At 48.4% G+C, this 13,189-nt stretch overlaps 1 protein-coding gene and 1 long non-coding RNA gene across 2 annotated transcripts; both read left to right on the plus strand.

Moving 5' to 3' along the window:
• The first annotated feature begins 807 nt into the window (after positions 1-807).
• Positions 808-8,091, plus strand: LOC122729592. The gene is made up of 4 exons (XR_006353340.1): positions 808-951; positions 1,261-1,376; positions 5,505-5,683; positions 6,728-8,091. It is a non-coding gene; the product is annotated as an uncharacterized LOC122729592 (long non-coding RNA).
• A 1,667-nt stretch (positions 8,092-9,758) lies between these two features.
• HOXC11 (homeobox C11) lies at positions 9,759-13,148 on the plus strand. Its single transcript, XM_043968111.1, is given in 3 exon segments — positions 9,759-10,313; positions 10,315-10,432; positions 11,787-13,148. Coding segments are annotated over 3 exon segments (906 nt in total). The 3' UTR covers positions 12,020-13,148.
• Positions 13,149-13,189: the final 41 nt, after the last annotated feature.

Consider the following 13,189-nt stretch of genomic DNA (forward strand, 5'->3'; position numbering starts at 1 on the left):
GCTAATCCCAGCTCAGCTTCTGGCCTTTAAATTCCCAGAAAAGTTCCTCTCCCTCAAATTTTCCTTATTTTTTGGCACTCAACTCCTAAGTTAAACCTCCCTCTGGGATCAGTTCTAGGGAAGGATTGGAAATGTTTTTTCTTGTCTTTGAAATTGAAGAGAGAATGGGGGGGGGGACAAGATGGAGAGTAGAGGCAAGAGAAAGAATAAACACAGATAAACAGGGAATGAAGAAATGTGGGCAGATGAGAAGGAAAAGAGGGAAATAAGGAGAGAGAGAACCTGGAAAAGAGAAGAAAAGAACTAAATTAGAAGAGAAAATACAATCAAGAAAGAACAAAAGAACAAGGAAGAAAAGAGACAGAGACAGAGGAGGAAAAGGAGGAGGAGGAGGAGGAGGAGAAGAAGAAGAAGAAGAAGAAGAAGAAGAAGAAGAAGAAGAAGAAGAAGAAGAAGAAGAAGAAGAAGAAGAAGAAGAAGAAGAAGAAGAAGAAGAAGAAGAAGAAGAAGAAGAAGAAGAAGAAGAAGGAGGAGGAGGAGGAGGAGGAGGAGGAGGAGGAGGAGGAGGAAGAGGATGACGATGATGATGATGATGAAGAGAAATATTAAAAACAAAAGTGGTGCCTTGGTAACTCTTTCTTAGCTACCCCATTCCTCTCTCTCCTCTTTTGTCCAGCGACTTTGGCTGCCCGCTGGCAGTCTGGGTGGGCGGGGGGGACGCCATTACAAAGTGAAGGTCAAGTTAGCACCGTACCTTATAAGGAAGGCGTTAGTCCTCCATTTTCAGGGCTTTCTCTGGGCCAGGGACATGGCCGTGGCATTTCTGGTCTTGTAAACACTGGCCTCTTTGGGGCCTTTCCCCCCTAAGGCCTCCCCCCTCCCTTTATTGGGGGTGGGGGCTCCGCAGTGCAGCCCCTAGTCCCAGCGGAAGCGGCGGAAATGAAAGCAGAGGTAATGAAGACTGAAAGATTGCCTGGAAACTTTTCTCTTTTCTCCCTTAGTGTCCCCTGCTCTTCTGCTCTGTCTCTTTCGGTAGCGCCCTCCCTCCTATCCTCCCTCGTCTTCTCTCTCTCTCTCTCTCTCTCTCTCTCTCTCTCTCTCTCTCACTCACTCTCTCTTTCTCTCTCTCTCTCTCCCTCCCTCCCTCCCTCCCCCTCCCTCCCCCTCCCTCCATCTTCCTCTTTCTCTCCTCCTTTTCCTCCTCCTCTTTCTTCCTCCCCCTCTCTCTCCCGACTTCAAAATCCATTCTATTCCTACAAGATGCTGAGCAGGTCGTAAGAATCGAAGAGGAAATTAAACGTCATAAAGAAAAGTCCATTTTCAGCTTAAATGTATGAACATTACGATTTCCTTCAGAAAACAATGAAGCGCACTCGGTAAGGGGGAGAGGAAGAAAGGGAGGGAATGGAAGGGAGGAGATTTATTTATTTATTTGTTCATTTATTAGCTCCGTAGTCAGGGAAAAGGGTAGTGAGACGCAGGAAGAAGCGTCTTAAGCCTAAAATTTGCAAAGGCTGGGAGGTTGTGTGAATGGGGGTGAAGGTTTCGACAGGAAACCGAGATCTTAGTCAAAACGACACCGTTGCCTCCAGCCTGGATAAAGAAATAAAGAAGGGTTTAGTATGCTATCAAGGAGAGAGCAGAGGATGGATGGGAGAGAGGAAAGAGAGGGAGGGGATGGGGAGAGAGAGAGAGAGAGAGAGAGAGAGAGAGAGAGAGAGAGAGAGAGAGAGAGAGAGAGAGAGAGAGAGAATGAATCAGAACCTAGATCGTAGCTCTTGGTTTGGGCCTGTCGGGGAGATGGCTAACCGTGGTTGGGAGGATTGAGAGTCCTCTCCGTAAAGAGCCAGAGAGCATGGGTGTTTTAAGGGAGGGAAAAGTGGGATTTCCTCTCTGATCCTCTGAACTGAAGTTCTTTTCATTTTCTCCACATGGACATTTCCCAACACCTTGCCAATTATCTCCAAACTGTTCTTGGGCTCAAATCCAGAATTACATCTTTTAAAAATTATAATAAACTCCCGGTGGAGAGGAAAAGGAGGGAGACGACAAAATGGGGAAAATGAAGGAAGGGTTCCTTGTATTGAAGCCGACTTTGCTCTGAAAATAGCTGAACTATTTCTCCTCTTCTCTCCACCTCTGAGATTTGCCTTTCAGACCATCCTCTTACCTCACTCCAATACCCTCCCTTTTCTCCCATTTATTCTCCTTACCCGTGTTTCCGCTGTGATTAGAAACTTAATCCCACAGTTCAGGCACCAGAGGCCCAGGGATAGACTGAGATCTCTGTTGTCCATTCCCCATTTCCCTTGGTGCCCTCAGACCCTCTGCTCCCCAAATAGAAAACAAAGGAGAAGGATTTTCTATTTCTTTGTTGTCCTTAAAGGCTCCTGGCTTTAAAGGCAAGTTCCTAACCCCTTGGATATAAAGATAAGTGCGTGCCCCAAGACATCTAATCTAAGCAACAAGATGCTGACTTTCCACAGCAGGCTCAGTTTCCCTTGACTAACTGGAGGTGTGACTGAGAGAGTTAAGGGAGTTGAATAGGACAATTTTCACTTGGGAAATCCACCCTCCTTGCTTCCATCTGTATCCGTCTCTACTCTCCCTAGGCATACTGTATTTTTAATCATCAGAAAGGACAAGTGTTAGGGGTGTATGGGGAAGCCTTTTCCTCATCCATCAACCCCTGAGACAAAAGGGAGTATCTGGGTGGGGGAACTTTGGCACCCTATCAGAATCAACGAGTCCTCACCTGTCCTCATCTCTTAAACTGACAACAATATCATAATGAAGCCTTAAATGTTTCAGAAAGGCAGAATATCTTGTCCTCAAACCAAAAGTTGGGAGAAAATGCATAATTTTTGGCCCACTTGAAGAGAAGGGAAGCAAGCAAGGCTGCCAAGGACCCTTTCAGGGGTTCTGTGAATGCTCTCTGAGCTTCAGCAAGACAGAGATCTGGTTCTTAAAGGGAAGTGTAATAAGCAAGATAAGCAAGAAAGGTCCCTGAGACCACTTTTACAGAGAAACCAAACTTATTACTGGGCCTACACCTAGACATGTGGATATGCCATCCCTTCTGGGTACAAATACAAAGTATACACATGAACACATGGATATAAAATACAGGAAGATAGATGAAGACTGCACACTGATACAAATATCCCCATCTCAGATTCACTGGAAAAAAAAAATCATGCCCCAATCTTATTGTCCATATCGATGAGTGTCCATGGACATAGAGGCATATTACACTCCAGTACACACAATGCAAGCACACACATCCATCAAAGCACATTAGCCTACCTATTTAGACACAACATATTCATATGTTACTATAGATGTATATATAATATAAATAAATGCAGAAACCAACATGATAAAGTGACTAGGCACACATAAAAGTAAATCTACTCACCATATTCATGCACATAGGCATGCACATGTACACACATGCACTCATACAGGACACTCTCATGTACACAGTCCCGTGCACATTAATATTCAGACAGCACACGTGCTCACAAACACATATGCTCAATACACTCACACATACAATTGGCTTCACACCAACCCCAAACATTCATATATGAAGGGTACACACCTACACATGCATACAGCACATTCACACAGACATTCAAGAAACCAGAAGCCCCCTCTGCTTCTCAAATGTATGAAGTAAAAGTCCAAACAATGGACAGTCGTTTATGGTAACAAGGCTCTTAAAGTTTGAGGCCAGGCAATCAATCTCTGGGGTATTTTCCTGATACTGAGCTTCTGGATGTAGTAACAAGAAAGATAATGGAAAGTGATCCAGAAGAGAAAAGTTGACCAAAATAAGAGGCTGATTTAATAAGTAGAATATGATGGATGCAATAGTCTTCCACACGCACTCACTCTTGCTCACACCCATACTGAGTACCAGGACTGGTACCTCTATATCATGCCTATGAACACAGGGCTTCTAGCTATACCTGAATGTGTCCACCGATGCCACTCTGCAAAGAACAAGAAAATGAATTGTCACTTTGGAGAGAAAGTCACTGGTGGAAGGATGGATGGACAGATGAGTTCTTGCTAGAAGCAAAGAACGATTTGTAAACATTTTTGGTCACCAGAATTTTCTAAGTGTCTTGATTTTCCTCACTAAGCGACCCCACCACCACCACATTTCTCCTCTTTCTGGGGTTATTTCTACCCTTTTCATTTTCGACCCAGGCATCTGATTACACGTTAAGAGCCCTGAAGTTGATCTCATAAAAATGCCGCCATCTCACTTTGATCATTGAAGACTGGGTAGGAGACTCAAGTAGGCGCTAAAAGCGGGGAATGGCATCCGGCGGCCCATCCCATTCACCTCTCCTCCTCTCCTCTTCGTACTCACCTCTCCCTCGCTCTATCTCTTCTTTCTCCCCCTTTCTTCATCTCTCTCTGTCACTTTCATTTCCCCCTCTCCTTTCTTCTCTGCCCTCTTCTCTCCTTCGGACCCTCTTTCCTTTTGAATGAGGAGTTTCGGGATGCCATTAGGGGCTACAGCCCGGGCTCAGGTGACTCAGAAGGAAAGGGGAAGGGAGAATCGGTTTCCCGTGCCAGTACAGCAAGTGAATAGGGCGGAGGAAGAATCATATATTTCTTTTTTCCAAAGCAGGAAGGCTTCCTTCTAGCCGGCATGTTTCCTATCTCCTTCATTTTAGGACATTTGGCAAATGGGCCAATGAAACCAACTTGTAAAATGGGCTTTTAAAACGGCAGAAATGAACTTGCTCTGCTCCAAGCTTTTTGACATCTTTTTCCCCCGGGCTAGGGGATTCGGGGTTGAGACTGAGAGAGGCGGTGGAACTAGGGGCTTTCCTGAACCTCAACTGTCCCGGCAGTTTCTGGCTCATTCACTCCCACTGGGATGAAGCCTCGGCCCAGAAGGGGAATGGGAAAATCAAAGTGGGTCTAGAGGAGAAACAAGAGTTTGGGTAGTCTAGGCTTGGGCTGCCGCCCCACTCTCTGCCGCTCTGTTCAGTGCAGCTCCCCAGGGCCCCAAACTGACATAGAGACAGTCTCCGCCCGGCCACCCAGCCACTGGTCGCCGAATTAGATCTGGGCAGACTCTCTTCGAAAAGCCAAATAACTCACCTACCAGGAAATACAACCTCAACAGAAAAGACAGGATAAAACACCCCACAAAGCCATGTGAAGAGAAAAGAAAACAAAACAAAAGGAGGAAAAGGAAATAAAGGTAAAATAAATTACCGGCCCTCCCCATACTCAAAGCATCTCCTTTGCGTGACGCTCAGAGTCTTCTCTCCTTTTATCTTTATTGACTCCACATGAAACTGAATTTAGAGCTCAGGTCTGAGGGAAGAACTAAATGGCTCTCATCTCCCCCCCACACACACACACAATTGTCTTCAGGTCCTAAGGACTAGCGTCCTTCTAACAACACTGATCTCTGACACTTGGGGCTGGCCTGGAGGATCCCCACCTTGACTCATTCTCTTCTTCCTTTAAAGAAAACCAGGCTGGGTTCTTCTCATCCCCAAAGAACCTGCCTCACTGCCTTGGGGCAGAAGGAAGCGTTCCCCAACATAGATGAGAAACAAGTACCACCAAGGGGAGACTAGGAGGGCGAGGAGAACCCCCTGAAATCGTGGACTCCGTGACTTCCTCGGACATCGGAAGCATAGGGCTGGTGAGGGGATCTTGTCACCTTTTCTGTAAGAGATGTCAGGGAGGTACGGATGGGAGAGAAGAACCCGAGATCTTACACAGAGGGTCAAGAGATAGTCTAGAATAGCCAAAGGAACCCCAAGAAATTGCAGTTGCCTGCCTGCCAGCCGCTGGTAGAAGTCGTCATCGTAAGTTTAGGGAACGTGTGGTAGTCAGGGAACTGAGGGCAGGGGCCAGCACCGGTGCAAGGACTGAGGTGAATTTGCCCTCCATTCCATTGTTCAAGTTTCCCTGCGTTATAACACCCTTCGTATGGGAGTGAGTGGAAGAAGAGGGAGGACAGAGGTTATGGGGACATTGAACTCTTCTCTCTCTGTGGGAAAAAAAAAGAGGCGAATCAGTTTATTCCCTCAGCCTGCTTCACTCTCCTGGCTCTGACATGAGAGAAACTTTACTAGGTTGGGGGGGGGGGAGTGCCGAGGGAGCCAAAAACCCCAGGAGTAATTTTCTGGGAGTTGAAATAAATGAGCACTTTGGAATCCTCTGGCTGCCCCCATTCCCTAGCCCCAGAACTGGAGACAGACACAGAGGGGCCATCGGCCAGGCCAGGGGCTGCTCTGGGAATTGCCTATGGACTGGATGGGAGGGGACACAGAAAGAGCTTCCCGATCTCTCTCCAGATGGCCCAGTCCCAGGGCCAGGCTCCCAGGCGGGGCTCCGGAGCCAGAAAGAGAGGGCCAGGCCATTCCATGGGCATATTTGCCAATCAACGCCTCAGTGACCTCGGCTGCCTTAGCCATGTGCTTCTCACCCCCCCCCCCCAACTCCAAGGGGTTGGGGCCGGAGTGAAAGGAAAGGTTTTATAAAAATTTTTAATTGACATTACTGGCAACAAATAAAGATCAACTTTAAATGGAGAGATTTTAGTTAACTTTGGGGACTAATTTTTAGGGAAGATAGCGAGTAACCTCCTCCCCGAGAACCGAGCAGCCTGCTTCAGGCTATCCCATAGTTTAATGGGGACAAACTCCTTTGACTTTTTTTTTTCTTTCTTTTCTGTCTCAAGGAAATGGAGCCGCCGGCAGCTCCCTCCCGTCGCTGGTCTCACTTTTATGGTGGCCCCGGAATAAACTTTGGTGGTCAAATTCAAGTGCTAAGGCTGCACAGCTGTCTCCTCACAGGAAGGCGGCACCCCCCCCCCAAACACACACACTTTTACACGGGGTGTTCACAGCTATTTACGTCTTAGGCTATTGATCCTTAACTCACCCCACCTCTCCCCCCCCACACACACTAGTCTGCCCCCACCCTACTTCTCCAGCCTAGGGGCCCTAGGATTGAGAAAGAAGTGCGACTAGGGGAAGGAGGGAGAGGCATAGCCTTGACCTATGGGGACAACTCCCTTTGTCTCTCCCAAATTCCATATTTCTAGAAAAGAGGGGTGTCTTTACTTCTTTTTCCTACTCGAGGTCCTGTCCCCAAATGGAGATCCTCTGGCCTCCCATAGACAACAGCGCAGTGGGGTCCTAGTGGACCCTATAAAAGCTACAATCCATACTTCTCTAACACGATAATTAAAAACTCTGGTCCAAATCTCCCTATAAACGGGGAAAAGCGGAAAGCAGACAACAATATTTTGGCTAGCTTCTGGGCTGTCTCTGACTTCTTTCTTCTGAGGACTCCTTCGTATTACCAATTCTATTATATATTCTAATTTCTATATACACAAATGTGTATACATATATTTTCACTAAATATGAAAATTTCCCCTTTCCGAATATATTAGGAACTAAAGAAAAATGGAATGAAAGGAACGTAGGGGAATGGGAAAGGGGTTGAGGGCAGTTGAGATTCTGGATCTTGAGTTATCCCTGGCTTAGAAAGCTTATTAGGATATTAACAAAAACAATAGAATGCTGGTGTCCGCTGCAGTTTGTCCAGCCGCAAGGCTAGGACGGAGACCACCGCTGCTTCCAGATGTTGTCTTTAATGGAATACGGGTTTTTTTTAGCACCCACAGGCAGCAGCAGCAGTCGGGCGCCAAAGAGTATATATATGAAGAAGATTTAGTTTGGGTGTAGAAGACTGGGGTAAAGGGTCCCTAGACGGAGGTTAAAGGAATTCCTCTGGCTATGGTCCCCAATATTTCCTGGATGGACAAAATAAAACAAAACCTTGAAAAATGAAATAAAAATGAAAACAGAAGTTGCCTAGATAGAAACTCCAGATAAAAAGGACCACAGCCCGGCCAGCTTTTCCCCCAGAAAGGGAAGATAGTAAACCTCCCCAGCAGTTCTGAATTAATTTTAGAGGTATTGCCATCTCGTTTCTTTAGATGAAAAATGGAGAACACTGTTGGAAAAGCCTCATTTACCATGCCCTTGTAGTCCCAAGCCGTGTTCTCTCCTCCCCACCAAGTGCACTGCAGACATTCCCTCAAATAAACTTCTTTTTTCCTGCTCAATTGTGTCCAGTGTGGTCGGACATAGGACAAGTGGCAGAAGGATTGGGGTAGGGGAGAGCCCTTTACTATATCCCCCTGATGAAGTTGTTGGCCCTTTCAGAGAGCACCAAAAAAATCAAAGAGATGAGAGGGAAAGAACTCTGCCTGGCTGGAAGTGAGGGAACAAAAAAAAACACCCTGTCCCCAAATCTTTCCCAACCCAGCAGCTCCGCCGAGGAAACGGGATGCGAGACTGCAGCTGTCACCACCCCTGCCTTGGGAGATGGAAATTTTCCCCAAACGTGAGACCCGCCTACTCTAATGGAGTTGGGGGCCCCACCAGTTTAGATCATCAGCTCTGATCAACCCCTGGCCGGCCTCGAAGCCTCTAATTTCCCAGCATTTCCCCGAAGAGGGAATTGGAGGAGGGGAGAACCCTAAAACTCGAGAAATGCTCCCAGAACCCCAGTGTTTGCCCGCAGCCCCGTCTGGGTATGGGCGGTGGGTTCAAAAAGGAGATAAGAAATTGGCAGTTTATATGTGTGGGAGCCAGACCCAGAAAGGCAGGAGGGAGGGAAGGAAATATAAGACAAATGGCTTGGATCAGTCTTTTTCTTTGGGGTTTGGGGGTTTGAATCCACAGTGGATGTAGCTTTTTCCGCATTGATTGACAATAAAGGCGGGTATGAAATATTCACCAGGGCCACTCTCTCTCACTAAATATTTAACACAACATTAGAAGAGGTTTTTCTCAGACTTAGCCAGGCACCGGCTGGACTCGTTGGCTCGCCCCTCTGATAGATGACTAATTCCATAGCTCAAAGCGGTCGAGAAGGGAGCAGAAGAGTGAGAGAAAGTTAGGATGCTCAAAACTGGGCTCAATGACCTTTGGGAAACTTCTCTCACCTTGCTGTCCACCTAAAGAGAAAGGAAAGGGCTCCCCCGTCCCCCACTTCGGCCCCAGATCCAGGAGCAAGAAGTTACCAAACTCTTTCCCAATGTGCCAAACAGGTTACTGTGTATACTGGGGCGAGGGAGTAAATCATTAAAACCCTGGGGGAGAAAAAGGAACAAATCCACTTCTTCCCAGATGTACTGGGGTAGAAATGAATGTCAACCCTCCCCCCCTACACACACACACACACACACACACACACACACACACCTAGTCCCTGTCTAGATCGAGGGAGAGGGATCGAGACCCCTTCCCCATATGTGAGAACTTCCCTCCCCTTCCCCCAATCCTGAGGGGTGGAAAAGCGGTAGGGATAAGAAAATATAACTAGCCCCCCAAACTCCCCCTCTCCGCCCGCCCCCACCCCCACCCCCACCCTCTCTCCCCTTTTGCTCGCTCCCTGGAATGGAGAGGAGGGGAGTGACGAGAGAACAGGAATACAAATCTGCAATTGATTTTCATAATGTTTCTGCGGTGTTCTCAAACCAATCGTCTGAACCTCCCCGGTCTTACCTAAGAGAGAACCCCTCCTACGTCTCTGAAGTGCTCCGAACTGATATATGACAATATCTACTTTGGATCACGTGCTCGGGGAGAGAGACTAAGACGGATAACGCGTCATCTCGCCTTCCCAAATTTTTCCCCCCTCGCTAGACTGGGTCCAAAACCTCCATCTAGAGCAGGCAGAAAAGGAGAACGATGTTTAACTCGGTTAACCTGGGTAACTTCTGCTCGCCGTCGCGCAAAGAGAGGGGCGCTGATTTCGGCGAAAGAGGGAGCTGCGCCTCCAATCTCTATCTGCCCAGCTGCACTTACTACGTGCCCGAGTTCTCTACCGTCTCTTCTTTCCTGCCCCAGGCCCCCTCTCGCCAGATCTCCTACCCTTACTCCACCCAAGTGCCCCCAGTCCGGGAGGTCTCCTATGGCCTGGAGACCTCGGGGAAATGGCATCACAGAAACAGCTACTCTTCCTGCTACGCTGCGGACGAGCTCATGCACAGGGAATGCCTCCCTCCTTCCACCGTGACCGAGATCCTCATGAAAAACGAAGGCTCCTACGGCAGCCATCACCACCCCAGCGCCCCCCACCCGGGCCCCGGCTTCTATTCGTCAGTCAACAAGAACAGCGTCCTGCCCCAAGCCTTCGACCGATTCTTCGACAATGCCTACTGTGGGAGCGACGGGCCGGCCGAGCCCCCATGCGTGGGCAAGGGAGAAGGCAAGGGGGAACCCGACCCCCCCCCAGCCCGGGGTCCTAGCTCCCCGGCCCGAGTCCGGCGGAGACCCGGAGGACGAGGAGGAGAACACTAACCCCAGCTCATCCGGCTCGTCCCACTCCGCCAGCAAAGAGGCCAGCAAGGGAGCCAGTTCCAGTAGGTAGCGAGTCTCCTAGCCAGTAAACTGGGGGAGGTTAAGGGCGGAGGGGGGAAGCAGGCGGGGGGTGTTGACTCGTGTTTTGGGTCGGTCTGATTTTATGTGGAGTTTTATAAGCATTCAAAGGATTTTATTATAACCTACAAAGCCCTCTCTCCCAACGACTCGACTTTTTACGATGGAGAAAGGGTGGGGAGAGAGGGAAAAGGGCTCTTTGGAAATGCTCTGTGAACCCCCCCCCCCCCATCTCCCTTAGTCTGTGAAATTTTTAAAAGCGCCACCATCGCGGGCGATATTAACTTTGATCGTGAACTTAGAGGAGCATTTAAGGAAGGAAGGATCGGGGAACTGGACTGCTGAGGGGGGTGGGAGGGAGGGGAGGAGTGGAGGGGGAGAAAGGGGAGGGCGAGAGTGAGACAGAGAGTAGAGAGAGAGGGGGTGGGGGGGCTAGAGAGGCAATTGAGCAGAACATTAAACAAGAGAGGCAATCGAGGGCTGGTTTGCTTCGTCTCCTTTTAGGTTTTCTTGAAAAATTGAAACGAAATGTTTGGGGGTCCTTAGGGCGAGGGGTAGAAGAGTCCATTGGCGGAAGGCGGCGGTGAGGGGACAGTTACAGGAGGCTGTATTTTCTCCCACTTCTGCGGGGTCTGGGGAAAATATTGGCTGGACTTTCTCCCCCTCTGTCAGCAGCTCCAAGGCTTTTACTAAACTGCAAAATTGAATAACTAAAAAGTGCAGGCTTCTGGGAAGAGGCGTCCTTATTGAAAAGTGTTCATTTTCGCTTCCCACCGACCAGCTCCTGGGCCTGGATGACTGGAGTGGGTTGAGCGCCTGTAGCTAACAGTTTCCCCGCTTTCCGTTCCACTTCCTTTGCCAAGAGGATAGCGTAAGGACCCGACAGATCTATAGGAAATAGGCAGTACAGAAGAGGTTGAGCGGTTAAAGAAGGCCCCTGGGTTGGGAGATTTAGGGCAACTCTGAGAAGACGAAATAGATTTGCAAATGTGAAGATAGACACTGGTTTACTTTTTCCCGGTCCCTCCTTCCACCTTCTGCCTGTGCCTTCCTGTTTCCACTCTTAATAATAGTTCACATTCAAGACATGCAAACAAATATAGATGAGCCTCAGTATTATCATAAACAGGCCAAGCAATTCCGGGGAATTCCATATAAGTTGGAGCCGGTAGGGTCCGGAGGCTCCATGAGACCGGCTTCTAAGAGTACCCTGTCAGGATGGAAGAGGCCGGAGGTCAGGGCTGGGGCGGATGGAGGGAGTCTGCTCCCCAGGTTTCTGGGGTCTTTGGCTTCTGACTTGTCTCTTTCCCCCTCTTCTTATACTTACCCCCCCTCCAGACGCCCCCCGCACCCGAAAGAAGCGCTGCCCTTATTCGAAATTCCAGATCCGGGAGCTGGAGAGAGAATTTTTCTTCAACGTCTATATCAACAAAGAGAAGCGACTGCAGCTGTCCCGGATGCTGAACCTGACAGACCGACAAGTGAAGATTTGGTTTCAGAACAGAAGAATGAAAGAGAAAAAACTGAGCAGAGACCGGCTGCAGTATTTCTCTGGGAACCCTCTACTGTAAACCTTGGACTGGGCTCTACTGCAAACCTTGAACTGGGAGGGGGAGGTCAGGGGAGGGAGGAACGTGTGAGGTTATTTTATTTTATTTTATTTTATTATTTTATTTTATTATTTTATTTTATTTTTCTAACTCGCCTTCTCTCTGCGGGTGGAAAACTGGACTGTGTCAACCGATGGGGGGCTGTGGGGCTCCCCAGTTCTCCCACTCCTCCCTTCAGTCTCTCCCCAGAACTATCTGTCTCCACATTTGGTCTGTGACTATCGCTGTGGATGTCAGGGACTTTGTGTGTGGGAGGGGCGGGTTACCAATCGCCAGTGGAAATCTTCTCTGGCCAAGCTGAAAACTCTTTATTTAAAAAGCAAAAGCAAAGAAAACCACACCACACAATTTATTTGAATAGTTGGATTTGGACGGGGAACAGGAAAAGGGTGGTGGGCGTCTTAGTCTAACCTGATATTAGAAATAATGCCTTTCCCCAACCCCAGTTAGCAAAAACCTGGTAACGTCCCCTGCCTGAGACCTAGAGAGCCCTAAGCCTCCTCTAACCCCTCCCCAATTTCTTTCCACCTCCTGAGGGGGTGAGGTGGGGTGGGGGAACAGCAACTCGACCCTGCCAGGGTGTGAAATTAATGTACCTCCAATTTGGTGTTAGGTGTGCAGAGTCCGTGTCCTACCTCCGTCTGCACCTAGGTTGCACAGCTGTGAACCTACGGAGCTGTCTTCTCCTGTACAGATGTTGAGCCCTCTTTTCTGGTTCGAGATTCCTGACATTTTCTCCCAACCCTTCCTTTCTTCCCTCCCAGGTCATTTACATCTATATCTATAGTCTATGCAGTTGTTGCCTCTTTTTTTTTTTTTAAAGAAAAAAAAGAAAAAGGAAAATGGAGAGGTGTAGGAGGGAAGAAAAAAAAAAGGAAGGCTGGGGAGGGTAAGTTGAACACTTTCCCCATACTGTCCCCAGGATTTTTGTAAATACATTTCACAATCATTTCTCCCCCCCTTCGCCCCCCCCCATGTCGGGGAGAGGAAAAAGAAAGATGAAAAGTCTAAGAACCCACCTCTTCGTATGTATGCGTGTGTGTATGTGAGTACGTGTGTGTGCAATTCCCACTCATCCCCAACCTGGGAAGGGGATTTCTGTGAATTTTTGTGGAAAATAAAGAGATTCCA

Source organism: Dromiciops gliroides, chromosome 5 (genome assembly GCF_019393635.1).
Source record: "Dromiciops gliroides isolate mDroGli1 chromosome 5, mDroGli1.pri, whole genome shotgun sequence".
Taxonomy (NCBI): Eukaryota; Metazoa; Chordata; class Mammalia; order Microbiotheria; family Microbiotheriidae; genus Dromiciops; species Dromiciops gliroides.